General features: G+C 43.6%; 1 protein-coding gene across 6 annotated transcripts in view; it reads left to right on the forward strand.

The window, feature by feature from the left end:
* OCRL (OCRL inositol polyphosphate-5-phosphatase) overlaps positions 1–18397 on the forward strand; it is a 56920-nt gene extending 38523 nt beyond the window's left edge. For 5 of the 6 annotated variants that reach the window (XM_044391610.3, XM_057314338.1, XM_057314333.1 and 2 more), the window contains 6 exons: positions 9955–9978; positions 12742–12858; positions 13534–13618; positions 14247–14374; positions 15694–15805; positions 15989–18397. In XM_044391610.3, coding sequence (XP_044247545.1) covers positions 9955–9978; positions 12742–12858; positions 13534–13618; positions 14247–14374; positions 15694–15805; positions 15989–16110 — 588 coding nt within the window. In that variant the 3' untranslated portion in view covers positions 16111–18397. The remainder of the gene's footprint in view (positions 1–9954; positions 9979–12741; positions 12859–13533; positions 13619–14246; positions 14375–15693; positions 15806–15988) is intronic. The other variant, XM_057314341.1, reaches the window with a different exon arrangement.
* The last annotated feature ends 6498 nt before the right edge of the window (positions 18398–24895 follow it).

Here is a 24895-nt window from a genome sequence, read left to right on the forward strand (position 1 = left end):
CTCAGAATGCTTTTATGAGTAGTATGAAGTTGTAAATTGAAATATTTGGAGGAATAGTCTGGTGTTGCTTATAGACTGGACTAATGGAGAGACCAGGTTTGAACTTACCACATCTGGCTGAAGGTGTTGCTGGTAGATACAGAGACAAAAAAGGTTGAGGGATGGATGGACAGACTATATTTGCTTGGGGACATGTTTATTTGGAGAACGGTATCAAAGTTTGAAATAACAAGAATAACAGCTTGGTGATTAATCCGTCCCCAGTGATCTTTTCACTATTTGTTTACTTCATCTTACTGATCCAACCACTCATTCCTTATCCTGATAAGTGTATGGTTTGTGTTTCTTTATAGTTCATATGAACGAATCCTTTCTAGAACTTTGATATCCATTCAGTTTCCTGCTTTTTATTTTTAAATTTGAATCTGCCTCTAAGTGTCTCTTTTACATTATTTTAACTGCATTTACCACTTGCAAAATTCCTCTATGGATGAATGTTGGAGTGAATAATGATTTGCAATGCATTTGTAGCGTGCCATGGTTGCCCCACTGGGGAATCCTGAATTAGGTTCCCTTTTTAAATGTTATCAACACACAGCCTTTTGCAGAGAGTGGGTAGGTCAGTTGAACTAAGTGATTATCAGCAACCTTAGGACTACCTTAGCAGTATGTTGTTCATTAGTGGAGGCTAAGTGGTGTTTCTATTTTCAGAATCAGGCCTAGTGTTAAAATAAATGTTATTTACATCTACTATGTGCCTGTAGCCAGAGAAGTAAACTCTCAATGTAAATGTGCTGCTCCTCCCCCAGTATCTAATCAGAGTCCTTTTGATTCTTCTTTCAGAGTTTTCTCTTTTATCCATTCATTTTTTTAATGATTTTTTATTATATTATGTTAGTCACCATACAGTACATCCCCAATTCCGATGTAAGGCTCGATGATTCATTAGTTGTGTATAACACCCAGTGCACCATGCAATACGTGCCCTCCTTACTACCCATCACCGACCTATCCCATTCCCCCACCCCTCTCCCCTCTGAGGCCCTCAGTCTGTTTCTCATAGTCCATAGTCTCTCATGTTTCATTCCCCCTTCTGATTACCCCCCCTTTCTTTATCCCTTTCTTCCCCTACCGATCATCCTAGTTCTTATGTTCCATAGATGAGAGAAATCATATGATAGTTGTCTTTCTCTGCTTGACTTATTTCACTTAGCATTATCTCCTCCAGTGCCGTCCATGTTGTAGCAAATGTTGAGAACTCGTTCTTTCTGATAGCTGAGTAATATTCCATTGTATATATGGACCACAACTTCTTAATCCGGTCATCTGTTGAAGGGTATCTCGGCTCCTTCCACGATTTAGCTATTGTGGACATTGCTGCTATGAACATTGGGGTGCATATGGCCCTTCTCTTTACTACGTCTGTATCTTTGGGGTAAACACCCAGTAGTGCAATGGCTGGATCATAGGGTAGCTCAATTTTTAACTTTTTAAGGGACCTCCACACTGTTTTCCAGAGTGGCTGTACCAACTTGCATTCCCACCAACAATGTAGGAGGGATCCCCTTTCTCCACATCCTCTCCAACAATTGTTGTTTCTTGCCTTGTCTATTTTTGCCATTCTAACTGGCGTAAGGTGGTATCTCAGTGTGGTTTTGATTTGAATTTCCTTGATGGCTAATGATTTTGAACATTTTTTCATGTGTCTGTTAGCCATTTGTATGTCTTCATTGGAAAAGTGTCTGTTCATATCTTCTGCCCATTTTTTGATTTGTTTATTTGTTTCTCGTGTATTGAGTTTGAGAAGTTCTTTGTAGATCTTGGATACCAGTCCTTTGTCTGTAGTGTCATTTGCAATTATATTCTCCCATTCCGTGGGCTGCCTCTTAGTTTTTCTGACTGTTTCCTTGGCTGTGCTGAAACTTTTAATCTTGATGAAGTCCCATAAATTCATTTTATCTTTTGTTTCTCTTGCCTTTGGGGATGTATCATGAAAAAGTTTGCTTTGGCCGATGTCGTAGAGGTTGCTGCCTATGTTCTCCTCTAGAATTTTGATGGATTCCTGTCTCACATCGAGGTCTTTCATCCATTTGGAGTTTATTTTTGTGTATGGTGTGAGATAGTGGTCAAGTTTCATTCTTTTGCATGTAGCTGTCCAATTTTCCCAGCACCATTTATTGAAGAGACTGTCTTTTTCCCACCGGATGTTTTTTCCTGCTTTATCAAAGATTAGTTGCCCAAAGAGCCGAGGGTCCATTTCTGGGCTCTCTATTCTGTTCCATTGGTCTATGTGTCTGTTTTTGTGCCAGTACCCTGCTGTCTTTGTGATCACAGCTTTGTAGTACAGCTTGAAATCCGGCATTGTGATGCCCCCAGCTTTGTTTCTCCTTTTCAACAGTTCCTTGGAGATTCGGGGCCTTTTCTGTTTCCATACAAATTTAAGGACTATTTGTTCCAGTTCTTTGAAAAATGTCCTCGGTATTTTGATCGGGATAGCATTGAAAGTGTAGATTGCTCTGGGTAGCATGGACATTTTAACTATGTTAATTCTTCCGATCCATGAGCATGGAATACCTTTCCATCTTTTTATGTCTTCCTCAATGTCTTTTAAGAGTGATTTATAGTTTCTAGAATAAAGGTCCTTTACGTCTCTGGTTAAGTTAATTCCAAGGTAACATATGGTTTTTGGTGCTATTGTAAATGGGATGGATTCCCTAATTTCTCTTTCTTCGGTCTTGTTATTCGTGTATAGAAATGCAACTGATTTCTGAGCATTGATTTTGTATCCCGCCACGTTACTGAATTGCTCTATAACTTCTAATAGTTTGGGAGTGGCTTCTTTTGGGTTTTCCATATAGAATATCATGTCATCTGCGAAGAGAGACATTTTGACTTCTTCTTTGCTGATTTGAATACCTTTGATCCCTTTTTGTCGTCTGACTGCTGTTGCAAGGACTTCTAGTACTATGTTGAATAATAGTGGCGAGAGTGGACATCCTTGTCGAGTTCCTGATCTTAAGGGAAAGGCTTCCAGCTTTTCCCCATTGAAAATAATATTTGCAGTAGGCTTTTCATAGATGGCTTTTATGAGATTGAGAAATGTACCTTCTATTCCTACACTCTGAAGGGTTTTAATCAGGAAAGGATGCTGTATTTTGTCAAATGCTTTTTTGGCATCGATTGAGAGGATCATATGGTTCCTGAGTCTTTTCTTGTTGATATGATGTATCACGCTGATTGATTTGCAAATATTGAACCACGCTTGCATCCCAGGTATGAATCCCACTTGATCGTGATGGATAATCCTTTTAATGTACTGTTGGATTCTATTAGCAAGTATCTTGTTGAGGATTTTGGCGTCCATATTCATTAGGGAGATCGGTCTGTAATTCTCCTTTTTGAGGGGGTCTTTGCCTGGTTTGGGGATCAAGGTAATATTGGCCTCATAGAATGAGTTTGGTAGCTTTCCTTCTGTTTCTCTTTTTTGAAATAGCTTTAGGAGAATAGGTATTATTTCTTCTTTGAATGTTTGGTAGAATTCCCCAGGAAAACCGTCCGAGCCTGGAGTTTTGTTATTTGGAAGGTTGTTTATCACTGACTCAATCTCTTCATAATTAATTGGCCTGTTTAAGAAATCAATTTCTTCCTGTTTCAATCTTCGTAGTTTATAGGTTTCCAGGAAGGATTCCATCTCTTCCAGATTGCTTAGTTTATTGGCATATAGCTGTTGATAAAAATTTCTAATAATCCTTCCAATTTCAATGGTGTTCGTCGTGACCTCTCCTTTTTCATTCATAATTTTAATAACCTGGGTCCTTTCTCTTTTCTTTTGGATAAGTGTTGCCAGTGGTCTGTCAATTTTATTGATTCTCTCCAAGAACCAGCTTCTAGTCCTGTTGATCTGCTCTACTGTACTTCTGGTTTCTGCTTGATTGATTTCAGCTCTAATTTTGGTCAACTGCTTCCTCGTGCATGGATTAGGCCTGTCCCTCTGTTGCTGTTCCAGCTTCTTGAGGTGAGAATATAAAAACTGCATTTTAGATTTTTCTATTCTTTTGAGTGAGGCTTGGATGGCTATGTATTTCCCCCTTAGGACTGCCTTTGCAGTATCCCATAGGTTTTGGACTGTTGTATTTTCATTCTCATTGGTCTCCATAAATTGTTTAATATGATTTTTGATTTCCTGGTTTATCGAGTCATTCCTGAGCAGGATGGTTCTTAGTCTCCAAGTGTTTGAGTTTCTTCCAAATTTTTCCTTGTGGTTGAGTTCCAATTTCAGAGCATTGTGGTCTGAGAATATGCAGGGGATAATTTCAATCTTTTGGTATCAGTTGAGACCTGTTTTGTGTCCCAGAACATGGTCTATTCTTGAGAATGTTCCATGGGCATTAGAATAGAATGAGTATTCTTTGGTTCTGGGGTGTAGTGTTCTATATATATCTATGAGGTCCAACTCGTCGAGTATGGCATTCAAAGCCTTTGATTCTTTGCTTAGTTTTTGCCAGGGTGTTCTGTCTATTTCTGATAGTGGAGTGTTGAGGTCCCCTACTATTAATGTATTTTTATCTATATGTCTCTTTATTCTGGTTAAGAGTTGGCTTGTGTATCTTGCTGCTCCCCTGTTGGGGGCATATATATTTATAATTGTCATATCCACTTGTTGAATACTTCCTTTAAGAATAATATAGTGCCCTTCTGCGTCTCTAACTATAGTCTGTAGTTTAAAATCCAATTTATCTGATATGAGAATTGCTACCCCAGCTTTCTTTTGAGGTCCATTTGCGTGAAAGATGGTACTCCATCCCCTTACTCTCAGTCTGAATGCATCTTTGGGTTCGAAATGAGTCTCTTGTAGACAGCAAATGGATGGGTCATTTCTTTTTATCCAATCTGCAACCCTGTGGCTTTTTATGAGAGCATTTAAGCCATTAACATTAAGACTGAGTACTGAGAGATATGATTTTAATGATGCCATGTTGCCAGTAAAGTCTTTGTTTGTATTGGCTGTGACTTTCTGTTCTGTATCACTCTTGGGGCCTTTTTACTTTATAGAACCCCCCGTGATATCTCCTGTAGGGCTAGTTTCGTGCTTACGAACTTGGTTAGTGACTGGCGATTCTGAAATGTCTTTATTTCTCCATCAATTCTGAATGACAGCCTTGCTGGATAAAGGATCCTTGGCTACATGTTTTTCTCTGAAAGAGCTTTAAATATGCTCCCCCAACCCTTTCTCTCATTCCAGGTCTGTGTAGACAGGTCTGACGTAATTCTGATGCCTTTGCCTTGGTACGTGAGAAATTTCTTTGCCCTGGCCGCTTTCAATACTGTATCCTTGCATCTAATATTTGTGAATTGCACTATGACGTGCCGTGGCGTAGGTTTGTCGTGGTTGAGCTTGGGAGGGGTCCTCTCTGCCTCTTGGACACGAATGTTTGTTTCCCTTGCTAGATTAGGGAAGTTTTCAGCTACAATTTGTTCAAATATCTCTTCTAGACCTCCATTTTTCCCCACCCCCTCGGGGATGCCGATGATTCTAACATTGGATCGTTTCATTGAGTCAGTAATCTCCCGTAACCTACATTCGTGGGCTTGGATTTTTTTAACACCAGCTTCTATTTTGGTTTTTTCCTCTATTAACCCATCCTCCAATTCACTAACCCGTTCCTCTGCTTCTGTGACCCTGGCCGTCAGAGCCTCTAGTTTTGTCTGCATTTGGCTCATAGAATTTTTAATTTCTGTCAGATTCGCTCTCATTTCTGTCCTTAGGGATTCTATATTCTCAGTAACCTTTTCGTTAATAGTTTTTTCAATTCTACTCATCATTTTGACCATTGTTACTCTGAATTCCATTTCTGATACTTTGGTTATATCCATATCCATTATTTCTGTGGCAGAGGCCACAGACTCACTGTCTATTCTTTGCTGGGTGGGGCTTCTCCTTCTTGTCATTCTGATGAGGAGAGGTTGCGGGGTTGTCCAGAACCCAAATTATTGACTGGGTCCCAGGCCGTGCCCCTTGTTTTATAGGGATCTTAGGGATGTGGGCTTCTTCTTTAAAGATTTTATTTATTTATTTATGTGGCAGCCAACCAGCGAGAGAGGGAACAGAAGCAGGGGAGTGGGAGAGGAAGAAGCAGGCTCCCAGCGGAGGAGCCCGATGAGGGACTCCTTTCCGGAATGCTGGGATCACGCCCTAAGCCGGAGACAGGCGCTCAATGACTGCGCCACCCAGGCGCCCGGGTTGTGGGCTTCTTGAATTTTCAGCCTGCCTTCTGTGTTCTGGGGGAGGGGCCTGCCGCGCCGATACTCAGGTAACCCTGTTTGGGTAGAGTCTCCGTGTCCCCTGCAAGGGGTAATGGGAATGGGCACTCTCTGAGCCAGTATTTCCAGGCGTTTGTTCTCTGGCGACTTTCCCTGGCGGTCTGCTGTGCCTCTTCTGAGAGTCAGAGCAGCAGCGGCCGAATTTCAGCGTCTGTCACTGAACAGAGGGATTGCGGCCCGTTCTCTACTAATGTTCTGGCCACTTTAACTCTGTTACTGTTGGTGCTGCTCAACCCTGCAGCGTCCCAGGATGTGCGCCCCACACCCGGCGTCCCTGCCCTCACTTCCAGGGCCGGCGCGTCTCTGTCCTTTTTGTTTCTAACGCCGCCAGCCGCCCCGCGAGCTCCCGGATCTCCCGGTCCCAGTCTATGCCCGGTGAGCACACCAGGATTCCGGTGTTCCGCGAGATGCCTGGTGGCACGCGCACCCGGCTCACGGTCTCAGTCTGCTGTTTTGCGGGTGCCTTCCGCAAGCCCCGCCCGCTCTCCCATGCAAGTGGGTACCACTTCCCGGCGCCCAAATGCGGCGGCTCCCTCCCCCTTCGGTTTATCTTCCAATATCTGTGCACGGTTTCACGGCTCCCCGCTTCGTACCTCAATACTCAGCGCTGGAGATGTTCATTTGTAGAGATCCAGATGTATCTTCCTGTGTCTCAGGCTGGTTCCGTGGTTGTTTAGGCTGGTCTGGTACCAATCCAGCTCGACTCGGGGGACCGGCTGAAAAAGGGGTCCCCACTCCTCCGCCATCTTAATCCATGCCTATCCATTCATTTTTTTAAAAAAATATTATTTTCCCATTATTTAAGTGTTTACTCCTTTTTTACCTACCTTGATAGCCTTTTAATAATTCCCTTTGCCTTGTGATGTCTGGGTGGCTCGTTCAGTTGAGCATCTGCCTTCAGCTCAGGTCATGATCCCAGGGTCCTGGGATTGAGTCCTGTATTGGGCTCCTTGCTCAGTGGGGAGCCTGCTTCTCCCTCTGCCTGCCACTCCCCCTGCTTGTGCTATCTCTCTCTCTCTCTTTGACAAATAAATAAAATCTTGGAAAAAATAACAACAAAAAACAATTCCCTTTGCCTCTATCACTACCTTTTCATTTTTCCTCTTCAGGGCTGTCAGACTGATCTTTCTGTAATACAGCTTTGGGGCCTATCACTTCCTTAAAGGTAGTCCGTGCCTCCCCATGCCTATTAAATACAATCCAGATTGCTTTACCTGTCATTCAGGTTCCCCCAAAGTCTGACTTCAACATTCCTTTTCATATTTATTTCCCACTACTTTTCTCAACATCCCCCCATGCTTCCTGCGGAACAGACGACCAACTTCTCCCTACTCTCACCTTGGGATTTACCTTCTCTGAACCTGTGTTTATTTTCGCCCCTTCCACTTATAGTGTCCCCACCCCATCTCTGCTCTTTAAAATCCTATGAATCTTTTAAGGGCTAGTTAGGTCCCATCTCCATTGTAAAAAGTCCCCTGATAGCCCAAGCTGAAAGCCATCTCCTTCCTTTGAACCCCTGTTTTGTTTTCCTATTAACCATTTATTGAAAACCCATATTTGTGAATTATAACAGTATCAGGCTATAAATTCTGGGACTTCTTACCTCAGCTCAACTGTAAACCCAAGTCAGGGACCATATCGTTTTCTTCTGTATAGCCTCATTTTTCATCCTCTCCCCTACCACCAACACCCTCCCACTAGTAGATGGTCACTGCTCGAAGAAAACTTCTTTGAGGGCCTGATATGACAGGTTAGTATATGAAAACTCTGCCTAGTTTTACTCATCGTGTCATGTGGCATGCATTCATGAGAGGAAAAATAGAGAAGTCTGTTACGCAGGCAGGTTCTACGATTTCTTAATAAATAATCCTAAATTTTATAAAAAGGTTGTACTCCAAAATTGTGTTAAATTAGATGTTTGGCACTCAGAATTTAACTTTTAAATAAAAAAAATATTGTAATTATAATACTATAAATATCGTATATTTCATAAAGCAATATTACTCTGATTGTTTTTATCTCATTTCATATGTAGTATTTAGAACTGTAGGTAAACCTACAAGAGCCTGTTTAATTCATAATGTATCTAACAATACTAAAATATCTACCCACCATATATATAACAGTCATTTGGGGAAAATGCGTTTAGCATTGCTATTTGGAACATCAGGGAACACATACTTCCCTGCCTCCAGCCTCCTGCACATCTTTCATAGTAAGATCAGGACTTCTCCTTTTACTGTCAGACCTGAGAAGTGTGATTTATACTCAGGTTCTTGGTGGCCCATGGCAGAATTGGGAGGATTCCAGTTGGGTGTTGCTGGGGAGGTGCTCGTACACTGCACTACCACTGCCCTACCATGCCTGGATTTTAGGCTGCCTCATTGACCCTATAAAGTAGATATTATTCTCCCTGTCTTGGAGATGAAGAAACTGAGGCTTTACAAAGTTTGGTAACTTGCCTAATGTCTGTACAGAATTAATCAGAGGCAGAACAAAGATTTGAACCCAGGACTATCTACCACCAGTGCCTATGCTCTCTCTGCTAACAGTGGTGCTTTGTTTCTCACTGTCTTTTTCACAGCTTTTCCCTGCCTTTCTGCCCAGGAAGCAGCTAGATTGTACTTTTTGAGTTGTCTAGGGGACCATAGTGGTAATGATTGTAGAGTCCATCAGACCTGAGTTCTAATCCTGATCCTGCCACTTAATACCTAATAGTATGACATTGGCAAATAATTTAACTTCTCAGAGCCTCGGCTTCCTCATCTGTAAAATGGGAATAATACCTACTTTGCACACTTGTGCAGACTAAATGACACTGTACGTGAGCACTTTACACAGTTCCCACTACATGGCATGTGCTCCCTACGTGGTGGCAGCAGTTATTGTTGTGGTGCTTGTTACTGGACCGTAATAAGAGCACAAAAGACAGAGACCATTGAAAGGTGCCTTCTTCCCTCTCCCTTGCTTCTCTTTTTCCTCTTATACACTATAGGAAAACACAATAGGGGATAATGATGGGTCTTCTGGTCCACAACGGTCTGAAATGAAATAAATGTACAATTCAGAGGGTCCTCCATATCTGGGGACTCTCGGGTCCTTTGAAGAGGGGAGTAGGTATGGGGCGAGGGAAAAGAGTGTGGGATACTGCTTAGGGGGACAGCTAGGGGGAGAGGAATGGGAGTAGAGAGGGGAGAAGCCAATCGTCTCCTTCCGAATGGCCACTGTTGGACTCATATCCGCCCATCGGGTGGCATTTGGATGAGGTAAGAAGCCACACAGTGTAGCAGCAGGGCCTGCCTCCAAGCAGCACGTGGAAAGGAGCCACCACCGGGCATTTGGCCAGGTCAGCTGGCAGCTGCCAAAGGAGACAAAAGTCTAGGACTGCACATGTTTCTTGAGTGATAATCTCAATAAATTGCATGAAAATTTAATATGTACAATAGAGAACTTTGCATATGAGAACATATTCCATTTTCAACAATTATTTATCTGAAAAATTTAAAGCTGTTTAAAGTGTATGTATTTAGTAAACTAGTGAGTTCTCATAATACTGATCTGTTTCTAATTCTGTAAAATAATTCAAGTAATTTTCTGTCTGTCAATGACTTTCTTTTCCTGCTCTGCTCTCAGGAAGAAGACAGCTTCCTAGAAAAGGTAATGCAATCCATTGGTGGTTATGTGTTTCCTGTGATTGATTAACAGTTAACTGTGGTCCCTGGAATTTGTCCCTAGTCTTACCCGTATCAGAGTCCTCTGACTCCATGAGAATCCACCAAAGTCCTGCCAGCTGTCTTTAAGTGTGTCTGAAGCACAGAAAAGATTTTTGCTGCACTGTCATCATTGAGACCCAGTACATAAAAGCAGTAGGACTCAAGTTCCAGTTTGTATGTTTAAAATGAGAAGTAACTAAAGAGCTGTCTTGATCTATCTGAAAGCTCATGAGGTGGAGGAGGGTACTGCTTAGCTGTCCTCTGTTTCCAATGATAGTAAAACCAGAAGTGGATTTCTTTTGCATTAAGAATGATTTGGGGTTAGTGACAATAATGATTAATTACTGCAAGAATACACAGATGTATGGTTAAACAGAGCATAGAATCATCGAGCTGAACGAGATCATAAGGGATCATCTGGTCCAGCGCTCTGCCTTCAGACAGGGTAAGGTGTTTTCTCGATTCTAATAGACAAGACAACCAAGGCCCAAGAAGGTTGAAACACTCACCAAAGCCCTGCTGCTCCTGACATCAGGGGTGTGGGGCAGAGGGGACTAGAACCCAGGTCTCCTGAATACCTAGTGAAGGAAGCTAGTAAAGCACTCCTGCAGTGCTGGGCCACCTTCCATGTTCAGGCTGGATGGTGTCTGGCTCCATGCAGGCCTATAAAGTAGAGAAACATGGGCTTGAAAAACATTTGTAAAGCACTGTCACATAGTATCTAATGTGATCTAATGTGATCTCCCCATTTGGTGGAGTTTAATGCATTTTGATGATGGGGTTGGTGTACTGTTTTCTGCATTAGTTATTAGCACTATGGTTTCAAAGTGCGGACTTATCAGGCACCAGATGTGTCTTGTTGAAAGAAAACAAAGCGTGCCTGATTTCCCTTTGAAAATGAGAATTCAGGATCATTTGTGGACTTTTGAGAAAGTGTTTCTTGTGCATGATCTTTCTCTAGACTTTAGAGACACAAGTATGACATTTCATATTATCACACATGAATTTGAAAATGGATAGTGGATGATGTATATAACCTACTGACATTTTATTAACCTTTTAAAACCACTAAGGATTGAGGCAGTTCAGATTCCCAGCCCTTCCTTGTTAATAGCAGGCCAGGTTGTCTTTTCATCTCAGACAGGGCCTTGTATTGCCTTAATGCCTTAGTACAAGAAAAGCGCCAGTTGGATGTCAAATTTTTAAAAAAGTACATGAGTCAGTGCTGAATAATTTATATATGGTAAGTTTGGAGACATCTGCTAAATCTATACATGTGTTGTGTTTGGTTCAGAAAGTGAGCAGAGTGCATTATGGACAGTGCTTTGCTTCAGATACCATGTGAATGCCTGGATTTAATACTTGCAACCGGAAAGAAGTTAGTAGATGAGCCACTGATAGAAATTCTGGCAGCTACAGGGAACATGAATATCAAGTGATAGAATCCCAGGGAAAGAAAGAAAGGAAGCAAAATGAATGTGAAGAAATTAGATTTTAAACAGTAACCAACTGTCATGCTCTTTTCTCGTCCTCATTCTCTTAGAAAGGTACAGCGGCTTTAAAAGGTCACCAATGCTTATTGCAGAACATAATGTTAAGCAGAGCCCTCAGCTCTGCACTAGTGTACGCAGTCTCTGGAAGTAGTGAAACACTTCTTTTCTTTTCCATAAAGCACCATGGCTGGGGATTGGGGATGGAATTTACAGAAATTCCTAACGTTGAGAGTACATAATATATAACTTTAAGCTGGAGGCAGGGGGGAAGATGCAAAAAATTGGTCACCGTTTTCTCCACTAGGATTTTTCTGAGGCTGCCTTCATATGACTTTTTATCTGTTTCAGACACCTTTTTAATATAATTTCTGTTTGACTATATAAACATAAGATAATTGAGGTTATTTCCCCAGCCATTTACAAGTTCAGATTTAGTTGTTGTCACTTTTGGGTTTTTCTCTTATATTCTTTCGGGAGAATCTAAGAAAGTAGAAGGATATGTGAAAGGGGTCACAGCCCTGAGAAATCTCTGCTGAGTTATTAATATAAAGAATAACTTCTGGACTCAGACCTTGAACTTTTCACAGTATTTCTGGTTGTTGGTATGCTGTATTTGGTTTACTATTTTTGGATCTTAAGGGTTATGAGTTTTATGCCTTAAGATTAGACCTTCCATTGAGCCTGAAATATTCACGAATGTAGGTGTAATGTGGAGAATTGTCTTTAATTTCTGAGGACCAGAGAGACTCATTTAAATTACCAATGAAAACTGTAATATTTGTGGTAAGACCTGAGAGAATAGTAAGTTAAAAGTCAACAAAAACTTGGCCTCTCAGAGGACTGAATAGACTGCTGAACTGGACCGGTCCTCAGGTCTCGGGCGGCATGTGCACTCTGCCGTGACCGACTGCTGCAGCACTGGTTCTCCATGTCACCCCAGAAAGGATTTACAACCCACAGTGTGCCCACGTGATGAACGTAATAAACCCAAATGGAATGCCTAACTGTTAAGTATCTAGAGGAGGAAGGAAATCCTTTAACGGTGGGAATCAATATCAAGTGCCTTCTGACCAGGGGTGTCCCCAGTAAGAAAAAATGAAAAATCTTAAGAGATGAAGATCACATTGTACCTACATAAGCAGAATATGAAGGAGATTAAGTTACACAAATTTTTATTGAGACCTCTTTGAATCTCCTCCTTTTTCATCTATTAGGAGAAATCCCTTCTGCAGATGGTTCCCTTGGATGAAGGTGCCAGTGAGAGACCCCTTCAAGTCCCCAAGGAGATCTGGCTTCTGGTAGATCACTTATTCAAGTACGCCTGTCACCAGGTAAGTGACTGTGGGCCTGCCCTGCAACTTTGGACAGTGTGTGAATCCAGTAGGAAATGATAATACCTCATGTCAGTATAGGGCTTGTAACTTTCCCAAGCTGCATTCACAGAGCAGGACTATCAGGTCATCTGGGCAGATGGAAGTATCCTTATTATAGATAGAGAATTGAAGCCTGCAAACTAAGTGATTCAGCTAAGACCACAGCATAGGTGTAATGGTAGAGCCAGGCCCGAACATTGGTGAATGTTTTCTTACCTACTAAAGAGTAGTAGAACTCAAAGGAAGGTTTGCTATGGGCATGCCATTTACTCCTGCCTAGCATTCCCTAGTATCAGTATCTGAATGTGGTTCAACTGTTTGGACTCTGCCTTCCACTTGTCAGGAAGCTAGAAGTGGGGACACCTCATCTCCCACTCTAGCCATCTAGTCTTGTGCCATCTCAGGTATAGGCTAAAACCTTTGAAGATCATTTTCTGGTTTGAAACAAAGTTTCACGCGGATTCTACAGATGATAAATGAAAAAGATGCCAATGTCACACCTCCATTCCTAATCACAAGTATGCATATTACCCTTCCATTTGCATCCTGCCACTCTATTGATCCCTGGGTGGTCTTCAGAACCTTAGGGCTGATTGTCTTGCCTTGTTCCATTCATTGTGACCTCTCTGGTAGGAGGACCTGTTCCAAACCCCTGGAATGCAGGAGGAGTTACAGCAGATCATTGATTGTCTGGATACTAGCATTCCCGAGACAATCCGTATCCTTTTTGACAAAGGCTTAGGAAGCTGGATGAAGAATTCTTGACCAAGCTCTCCTTCCCACCTGCATTTGAGTTTTGTGTTTCCATCTTTACTTTCTTTGTAACTGTCTTTTATTATAAGGTACTCATTGACTCTGCAGTTGTTTTTCAATTCCTTTCAAGAACTTTTGACTTCTCTCTGTATCAGACTCTAACTGAAAGGAATCAAGGGGTAGGTAACAACAACTTTTAATAAACATGGAACATAGGACCCACAGCACTGGTACTGTTCTGCTTCAGACCACTGATCACTCCTGCCACCACATGTGTTGTCACTAGGACATGGAAGAGGATGGGAAACATTGGTGACTAGTTTCAAGGACTGGTCCAGTGTGAACGTCATTCTGCACACCATATTCCCCTGACTCTCAAGTTGAGCCAAACCTCCCAAGATTCTTTGATCAATTCTGTAACAACTCAGCTTCAGCATACCTGGACCAATAAAATACCAAACCCCAATTAGGATCAGTGTGCCCTGAATAATAGGAAGGAAACTGTCCCTGAGGGAGCTGGAGGAAGAAAGCAAATTGGGTCTCTGTGTTGCCTTTTCCCTGGGGCCCCTTTCCCTTGACTTAACTTAATCCAGCTGGCAGTAATCACTCTGTGGCTGAAGCACTGCTCATTTTCCTGGAAGCCCTGCCAGAGCCTGTCATCTGTTACGAGCTGTATCAGCGATGTCTTGACTCTGCTCAGGATCCCCAGAACTGCCGACAGGTGAGTTTTACTGCTCTGAGGATGTCTGGGCCAAGTGCCCCAAGAGAAATCAATTTCAGATGTGTAGCTAGCTATATGGTAGGATGGATCTGAATCTGTTACTCATGGCAGGACACCAGCATTGAGAGTTGGGACTCTTAAATTTTAGGTTGTGTTATTTCCTGTTATATTTGCCACACTTTTCTAGTTGGCCTATTGAGTAGGGCAGATACCTCTACTCTGGCATAGAATTGGAGAAGCTGATCATACATGGAATTCTGGCTGACATTACCAGGAAGGATCTGTGACACTTGTGAGCCTTTCTCCTTTTTGTCCTCTTGGTGGGTTTTTTTTTTAAGATTTTATTTATTTGAGAGAGAGAGCACAAGGTGGGGGCGGGGGACAGAGGGAGAGAGAGAACAAGAGGCAGACTCCCTGCTGAGTAGGAAGCCTGCTGTGGGGCTCAATCCCAGGACCCTGAGATCATGACCTGAGCTGAAGGCAGACGCTTAACCAACTAAGCCACCCAGGAGCCCCCTTGGTGTTTGTTTTTTTTTAAGATTTTATTTTTAGGGACACTCATGTGGCTCAGTTGGTTAAGTGTCTGCCTTCAGCTCAGGTCATGATCCCAGGGTCCTGGGATTGAGTCCTGCATTGGGCTCCTTGCTCAGCGGGGAGCCTGCTTCTCCCTCTGCCTGCTGCTCTCCCTGCTTGTGCACCCCCGAACAAATAAATTAATAAAATCTTTTAAAAAAAAGATTTTCTTTTTAAGTAATCTCTGCACCCAATGTGGGGCTCAAACCCACAACCCCAAGAGTCGCATGCTCCACCGACTGGGCCAGCCAGGTGCCCCTTCTTGGTGTTTGTTTTTAATCTTGAAATAATTTTGATGCATAGTGGCTGAGAATACCATTTGATCAGACTAGTGAGTATTGGGAGGAGCTCTCATCCATGCTAAATGACACTGTAGAGAAAACCACTGGGCTTGGCAGATGCTGTGGCTACCTTTCTGAGGAGATGGGAAAAGACCAGATTAATACTAACATGCTTGTGAGGTGGGGTGTGTGTGTGTGTGTGAATGAATGTGTGATGACCACATCACACATGTGAATGTGGCCTGGTCATTGAGTATACAGGGGCCAAACAGTATGACCATTCTGACTTGGAAGTTTTCATTTGGTAGGTACTCTATTAGTCATGAGGAAATAAAAGAGAGTTATGACAGATGAATGGGGTCCTGTGTGGGTTGGATTATAAACTACTGTGGCACCTATAAGCTCTTCTTACTCCCTTCTTTCCTTTATTCTCCTCACTGCCCACCTCCCTTTTTTAAAAAACAGGTGATTTCCCAGCTTCCAAGATGTCATAGAAATGTTTTCCATTACTTGATGGCATTCCTTCGAGAACTCTTAAAATTCTCTAAATACAACAACGTCAGCGAAAACATGATTGGTAAGAGTGCTTCATGAGAAGGCAACATGAGCAGAGGGGCGGGCTGGTTGGGACAGCCTTCATGTCCAGGCACATGGCCCACTGCCCTCGTCCCCTGCCCCGCCTCCCCAGTTCCCACCCCTGAGGCTTTGCTTAGGTTGTGTCTGACAAAGGGTTTCCTGTTTCTTTTTTCTCACCCTCTAGCTACTCTCTTCACTAGTCTTCTCCTAAGGCCTCCACCCAACCTTATGGCAAGACAGACTCCAAGTGACCGTCAGCGTGCTATCCAGTTCCTTCTGGGGTTTCTTGAGAGCGATGAAGACTAATAAGCCTTTTGCTCTTACTACTCTCTGAGATTCTAGAGGAGGAAGATCTTGGGCACCAAGTGTTTCAGAATGATTTGAAAAGTCATGCCACAGGAAGGGTCTGTTGCAGAATTTTGAGGCTATTGGCATGAAAAGGTTGTTTCTAGTGCAAGAGGAAGAGAGTTTCCTAATCCCTCCCTTACCATATCCTACACAGCAAAATACTTTTAGACTTATATTGCCAAGCCAAAGGTACCATATTTTGGTGTTTTTGTGTTCTCTCTCTATAAGGCAGAGATCTGTATTTACACTCCTTTACCTGGGGATGTGTTCATGGCCCTCCTGCCCAGCTATCATGATTGTCCTTAGCACCCTGGGCCTAGATTCTGAGATGTTCCCATTCTAGGTCTATAAGCACTACGTGCTGTAGCTCAGACTTGTCTGTAGTCCTTCGTCTAAAGCACTTTTGCCTGACCCCCTCCCGTATCACCCCTTTGCACTCCACTCTACTAGTTCTATTACATCGAAGGAAGTCTGAGTGAAGCTAGTGACTCCTGGGATGTCCCCAACAGTGAGTTAACCATCTACATGTGGTTGTGACATGCATTTGTGCATTTCTACTACAGTGACATCTGTATGTCTGTAACATTGGCCTTTTCATGGATCTGCACTGGGTGGAACCATCTTCTCTTGTTTCAGACCACATTTACTAGCAGAACTTTAGGGACTACTAGAGATGACATCCCGTCGATGTGAGAGAATCATGATCAGTATGGAAGCACTTTGAGCATTTCAGAAGTGAGAATATTCATGTTTGACAAGTCCTACTTTCTATCATCCCTTTCTGTTCTTATTCAGATTTTACATGAGAACTAATCCTGGTTGTCTGGGGGCCCCATTCCCCACTTAGAAATCCACCTCCAGAGCAGTGCTTGCATCACAGTCAAAAAGGCAGTCTGGACCTCAGGTGGGCCTCTCTGGCAATACTGCTCCTTCCCCCAGCAGGGTATTGTGGATAACCCTTAGAACCACCTCTCTGGTCTCCTGAAATACCAGGGGAGGGGATGTTGGCCCCTCCCTCATCAGGGCTGGCTCTGGGCTCTACGACCAGCTCCCCATGGCTCCTAGTCACCTTATCCAGTGTTACGTAAAAGAGACTATGCAGTGGCCCAATGAAGCCCCTTTCTCTCCCAGCCAAGACAACCCTCTGAGCTTTTCATTTACTCAAGCTCTGTGGGGCAGCATTCTTTTTTTTTTTTTAATTATTCTGTGTTGATTGGCAAAGAAGCTACCAGCCGCTGACTGCAAAACTGCCTGATACAGTTGGCTTCTTCCTGGATTTCTTTCATTAAAACCACCCTGAGTCAACAACTCATTCTTGACTGTTAACATTGAATCCAAGGAACTTAATGTACAGACTCTGTGGTCTTGGGCATTGACTCCTGACTCTTCTAGCACATGGAAGGAGAGAGCCAGGGGAAACACCACTGCTGAATGGTTCTTCAGTTCTCCCATCTCTTGTAAGTTGAGTTCTGTGGGGGAAGAAAAGGTATGTATCCTGTGATATACTGGTTAAACCCTTTCCTGATTTGGAGTTATGGAACTAGGAGTCAAGTTCCTGGTGCCAAATAGCTGCAGATCTGATAGGTCAGAACTTCATTAATGGAAGATTGTGAGCAGAATGCTTTTGTCATCTCCACTAGGCCAGAAAGTGATCATAGGAGAGGCAGATTATAGAAGCTGGGGCAAGGTCATAACACAAAGACAGGGAAATGCCTGTCCTGGGCACGTTGTCTGGTATATTGCCAACATCCTAGGTCTTTGTTCATGAGGCAAACGCACTAAATTTCTTTACTGCCTCTGTTTTTTTCCAGCTCTGGTCCTGGGATGTATACAGCATTAAGGGTTTGAGACAATCTCTAGGTAGGGGAGAGAAATAGAGTAGATGTAAGAAATCTGCTCCCCTACTGTGCCTACTCCAGCACGCCAAGCTCTAATTCCTAAGTAACTATAATGTGCTGTTTATTTCATACATAGCTCCTCCGAAGTAAGGAGTTCACATCCAACTGGTAGAGAAGAACTCTGCATCTATATTGTTTTAGGGCAGAAATGGTTCGAACCCACGTGGTGACATTGCATTAGTTTCCCTTTCACTGTTTTCTGATTCTTATTCTATAATTGTTAAATTTCCCAGAAATGTCTTGGCCACTAAGCAAAGCTGCTAGTGGGATTCTGTATTTTGTGTCATCTTTTTTATTATAATTTATTGCAAATTTTTTTTCTGAATAAATATATGTTGTGTGAAAAATCAGTGTGATCTTGGTAAGGAAAAACTGAGGAGGGAGGCTTAGGCCACTGGGTCCCACTTGACTGCATTCCTCACAGCTACAACCATACTGTCATTTACTGTCTTACAGGAAAATATAAGAATTCTCAGTATATTTGCCCTTGAATGGGAGAAGAAGCCACGTATTTTCAGAGGCTAAGAAAGATGTCACAGTGCTTCCAGAGGCCAGTCCAGGATCTTATCCTAACCCTGGGGATTCAGGCAACAAAATAACACTGTTAGGAAAAAAGATCTTGATTCTTTATGCATGTAAATGTCACACTGGGTGAGATCCATGATCACCCCACCCCCAGAAATCCAGCAAACCCCAACATACACATTTTGGGAGAACACAGTGTCCTTGCCAACATAGCCTCAGCAGTTTAGACATGCCCCTACAAAGAGCCTGTTTTCACAGGATTCATTTTGCAACTTTTGAAAACCAGTTTTGAACCTTTATTTCCTCTTGGGGGGACAAAATCCGTAAATTTGGTACTTTGGGGGGCTCTCATCTGAACTTTAAGAGGAAACCCCTGATTTGAGCATGGTGCCTTTTATTCCCCTGCTGATCTCCATTCTGGTTCCGCTCCCTTTGAGACCTAAGAGGCCTCCGCTGGAGCTTTCTTTGCAACCAGGGCCCTCTTCCAGTTCCGTCTGACTATGAGCTTGACCCTGATGAATGTGCTGATTCAGTGTTGTCATAAACAGTTTTTTTAGCCCCACCCAAAGCCTTTGGCAGAGGAAGGTGTTTCCTTTTGAGAGAGATTTCCCCCCCAGTGGATGGAGATGACTGACACCAGCAATGTTTACACAGCAGCAGGCGGTGTTGGCAGAGCAGCCTCAGTGACCACCTTTCCAGAGGTTGCAAACTGCAATGCTGGCTGCTGTTCCAGGAGAACCACTAGGGTCTTTCAGACCGCAGGGCAAGAGGATGACCTGGCTTTTGGTGTAGCCTAATAATTTACAGCTACACGCTGCCAGAGTGGGATCACCAAGTGTTAAGGAGAGAATCTTAGTGATCTAAGCCAGTCTCATTGTTCTGATGGGCAGAGTGAGGCTCAGAAGGGACAGTGAGGGACTCAAGGTCACTTAGGTTAGTGACACAGTGTGCCATAGCAGGGAAAAAAAGAGTTTAAACGTTGGTGGTAGACCTAGTTCTTTCTGCCAACTTTTTATTACAAAAAAATCTTTCAAACATACAGATAAGTCAAAAGGATACAATGAACACCCTGTACCCTTAACTCACCACCTGTTAACATTTTGCCACCATTCATCTCAGAGAGGTCTGATCTTCACTCTGGATTCTGCCACTTCCTCCTTGTGTGTGACGTTGGACTGGCTAGCCTGTAGTTTCCTGGCCTATAACATGGAACGGGCATAGCACTGATTTTGATGACTTAACTACATCTCACTTCCCTCTTAACTCCTTTGCGACTTCCCAGTGCATTTAGAAGAAACTCCAAATTTCCCATGGCCTACCAGGCCCTGCATTATTAAATGAGAAAGAAACGACGTGGCAGGCACGATACCTGGCCCGTAGTGGATGCTGCGTAGATGTTAGCCTATGCCCTGCACCCCATAGCTCTCCCCTGTATTTCACTGATTCTCTCCCACTGCCAAAGGCTTTCTGGCTTTCATTTGATGTTAACCTTGTCAACTAGATACAGTCAGACCCCATGCTCAGCCTACTCCTCTGCCCTCCTTCCCCCCCACCACAGACACACCACAGTGCCACCTTCTATACTTTTGTATTTCAGCCTTCTGCTGCACATGTTTGGGGAGTAGGGGTGAGGTGTAAATTAAAGGATGAATAAGAGCTGCCATCACCAGCATGTGACACCTGGCTGTTGTTGAGACTCAGGAACCACACCTGCCGATCTGCCCATCCCGCCCCCCCCCCCCGCACCTCCTTTTGCTTTTTCCTGTACTGTGCTGCTCTGCCCTGCCCTGGATGCCTGGTTCCTGGCCCTTCTTTCTCTCTGTGCTTTGTAGATAAATCCCCCCTCTAGTTTCCACCTCTGCTGCTCCTACCTGAATTGATTCTTACCCAGCCTATGCTACTTACCTTCTCCCTTGTCTGTCCTGTGGAAGCTACTCCCATCCCCAAGTCCCCAGGTGGAGAAGAGGAACGTGCTTTTTCTTCAGTCACACTTTGAAGCCATGGTTTTGTGCCATTTAATCCCCCATCTTCCATTTAGATGAGTGGTTCTCAACCCTGGCTACTCATTAGAGTCATCTAGGGCATGTTTCTCAAAGTGTGGACCCCAAATGAGTATCAGCTGAAAACTGGTCTAAATCAGTGGTTCTTAACCCTGGCCACATAACCCAGGGTGTTAAAAAAATACCACTGCCTACACCCCACCTTAGAATGTTTGAATGCTCACTAGTAATGCTCCCCTGTCCCCACCACTGCACTCTGACACTGTCCTTTCACTCCTCCCAATTAGCTAAGCTCTTTCCCACCTCAGGGCCTTTGCACATGCTGCTTTCCTCTACCCAGAAACCACCTCTCTTGTGCACTTTAGAATAGCTCAGCTTCCATCTTTTCCATGCCTAATAAAGTCACAACTACCCACAGCATCTCCATTCCATTCATTTCCTTTGCTCCCATTCTTGGGCTTCCCGGCATAGCCTGGTAGCTGGCTGACTGCTCCTAGACCTACCTGCATATATCATTCATTCCACAGTCCTCCTCTTCCTCTCTTGCTAACCCTTCATAGACTTGCACCCCAGGAACTGAGAGGCAGGAAATTGCTGTGGTTCTTTGCATAGGCTCCAACAGCCAGATTGCCTGGATTCAAATTCCAGCTCTGCCATTTCTAGATGTCCAGCCTTGGGCAAAAGTAGATCGACTTCTCTAGGCCTCAGTTACCACATCTTTATCTCTCTCTCTCTCTCTCTCTCTCTCTCTCTGAGAGAGAGTGTGAGCAGGGGGAGGGGACAGAGGGAGTGGGAGAGAGAGAATCCCAAGCAGACTCCATGCTGAGCATGGAGCCCAGCACGGGGCTTGATCTCACAACCCTGAGATCACTAGATCACGACCTGAGCTGAAATCAGGAGTCAGAAGCTCGACTGAGCCACCCAGGTGCCCCAATTACCCCATCTTAAAATGGAATTAATAATAGTACCTTTCCTCATAGGATCATCATGAGATGGTATCAGCTAGTACATTTCAAGGGCTGGGAACAGTGCCTGCTGCATAAGTGCTAAATAAATGGCAGCTAGTATTCCAAAACCTTCCACTGGCATCAAGGCCCAGACCTCTCTTCCTCAGCCCTTCCGCTCTCAGCAGGTGGCCACACCCTTTACTTTGTGAAAATGTCAAAGTGGTTAGCGGAAGCAGCCCTCAAAGCCTTGCTCTGCAAATCAAAATGTCACAGCTTTACCTCGTCCCTCCCCCTTCCCACCTGTGTCAGAAGCAAGTGGTCTTCCTTCTTGCCTAGGCTAACTCTTGCACTGTGCTTTGAGCCCATCTCTTCCCATCCTCACTGTACTTGTTCCCATCATTCATCACCATCCCCCACCCCACCCCCTGCCTTGCATCTTCAATATCAGCCATTTATTCAGTAAGTATTTATTGAGGCCTCCTGTGTGCCAGGCGCTGTTCAAGGTGCTGATGATATAGCTGCCACAGTGCTTTCACTAGGAGGGTGGGGCGGGATGGGTAAGCAGAGAGAAATAGTGCACAAGGTAACTAGAGAGCATGACAAACGCTCTGGAGAAAATAAAGCAGGGTGACATGCCAGAGGGCACAGCAAACAGACTTGGTCGGGGAAGGTTGCTTTGAGGAGGTGATGGTTGCTAAGACCTTAATCTCAGGAGGCCAAGAGGTCCCATATTTTGATTTGAATGGTGATTACACAGTATATATGCCCTGCCCCCCCCCAAAAAAAAGCCAGCTATACAAGATCTGGCAAAGAACATTCCAAGCAAAGGAAAGAGCAAATGCAAAGACCTTAAGGCAGCAAAGCAGCTTGCTGTGTTCGGGAGACAGCCAGGCAGAGCACAGTGGGGCGGGGGTAGGGGTGCTGGATGAGGTGGGCAGGGCCTGTGAAGCCTGGGGAAGGAGGCTGCCTTTTATTCTACGGGCACCAGGAAGCTAACAGATGACTTCACTCGGGAACTTCATGATTTATGCTTCTCCTTATCTTAATAATAGTAATAGTCACTAACAACTACAGCTATCATTTACCCCAGGTGCTTTACTAATACATTTAACCTCACTTTCAGCCTTGACAACCACTTTATTAAGTACTACCTTATGCTCCTTTCATAGGTGGATAAAACAGGCTCAGAGAGACTACTTAGCTTGGTACTTGGCTAGTGGCAGACCAGAATATGACCCCAGACCAAAATCTGTGCTCTTACATAGAGCCAGTATCTCCCCAACTGGAGTGGGGATGCCCCTTGAAATCTTCCTTCAGGCTACATCCCAAGATTTCAAGTCAGCCGGATGACCTGCCGGGAGCTCAAATTAACCTGACTCTGACCCTGACCAGCTTCTCCTGGCATCTTCTTCTTTCCCATCAGCCAGGCTTGAACCTTTGATTATTTTTGGTCCCTGCCCCACTTCTAATCAGTCACCAGTTGCAATTCAACAAATATTTATGGAGCACCTGCTAAGTGTGGGCCACTATGCAAGATTCTGAAGGAAACCAAAATGAGTAGAACTTGTCGTCATAAGACATACATAATATTTTTTATAAAGAAGGAGGAAGAAAAGTAGGAAAAGGAGAGAGGGAGGGAGGGAGGGAAAAAGGAAAGAGGGAGGAAGGAAGAGGGAGGGGAGGGGAGAAAAGGTGTGATGGGACATTCTCAGGGGGCCAAAGTCAGGTCATTCACAATCTTGTCCATCTGACCCCTCCTTTCCACTGCCCACTTCCCATGCTCCACCACCAAATCCATACCCTCCTTATCTCAGGCCTGGCGTATCCTGTTTAATCCCTTTCTGACTAATTTTTCAGCTCCCTTTCAGTTTATTCTACACATGTCACTGCCAGACTAATCTTCCCAGTGGACTGCTTTGATGTCATTCCCTAATCAAAACCCCTCAGAGTCCCAAGCCTCCACTTACCACGGAAGTTTCGGTTCTTCAGCCTGCTATTAAAGCTCTCCTTAGTCTCTTCTGCCCACCTCTGTGGCCAAAACTCCCACTCTTGACCTTGTCATGCCCTTACCTTTCCTAAAATCACGTACACTCTGCTTGGGGTCAGTCTGTGGCAGCCACTTGGAACTCTCTAGCCCCTACCACTCCACCCGCCCAAACCCTATCAAACCCAAATGTCACCTCCTCCAGGAAGTCTTTTCCCCCAATTCCCGCTTCCTCTGAACTCTTAGAACCTTCCCTTTGTACAACTATTTTAACACACCACACACACAAAAAAGTGTTGTTGCCCATCTGGGACTAGAAGCATCATGAGAGTGGGAACCAAGGTGGGCATATTTTGGATTTCCCCACAATGCCTCGGACAGAGTAAGTGCTCAATAATATTTGGTTAATAAATAAAGATTGTCCTTCAAAGGACTTAGAGACACAAGCCTGTGTACAATAGGTATTTCTGAAATGTGAATACATTTAATTATTCATATTGAGCCCTATTAACTTCAGAGGAGTTCACTTGTGGGTGTGTACAGTGTACTTAGTAAATTATATTAATGTCATCCAAGAAGTTAATAGCTTTTAACAGCCATCCAGTACTATTTTCTATTGTTTTCTAGCCAACAAAATCTGCCTTGCTGATTTCTCTTTTTAAAAGTGATTCTCAAGGTTCCTCAAAAACTTAAAAATAGAACTACCATATGATCCATCAATCACACTTCTGGGTATAAGATCCAAAAGAATTGAAAACAGGGATTTGAACAGATGTTTGCACACCCTTTTTCATATCAGTATTATTCACAATAACTAAAATGTGGGAGCAGCCCAAGTGTCCATTGACGGATAAATGGAGAAACAAAATGCGGTATCTGCATGTAGTGGGATATTATTCGGCCTTACAAATGAAGAAAATTCTGACGTGTTATAGCATGGAAGAGCCTTGAGAACATTACGCTCAAGTGAAATGAGCCAGTCATAAAAAGACAAGTACTGTATGATCCCACTTACATGAGGTACCTAGCATTGTCAATGTTATAGATGGCAAGTAGATGGTGGTTACCAGGGGCTGGGGGAAGGGAGAAATGGGAAGTTGTTGTTTAATGGGTATAGAGTTTCGGTTTTGCAAGATGGAAACATTCTGGGGATCTGTTGCCCAACAATATGAATATTTTTCACACTACTGAATCATACACTTAAAAATGGCTACAGTGGTAAATTTTGTTACTTTTTTACCACAATTTTAAGTATTAAAAAAATTTTAAGTGATTCTCAAAAGGTAAATTTAATCATATCACCCCTCTGTTTAAAGCCATTTAAATAGAATTGGGACCCACAAGGCCCCGCAGGTCTGAGTGCCACTGACTCCAGCCTCCTCCCACATC

Source organism: Ursus arctos, chromosome X (assembly GCF_023065955.2).
Source record: "Ursus arctos isolate Adak ecotype North America chromosome X, UrsArc2.0, whole genome shotgun sequence".
Classification (NCBI taxonomy): domain Eukaryota; kingdom Metazoa; phylum Chordata; class Mammalia; order Carnivora; family Ursidae; genus Ursus; species Ursus arctos.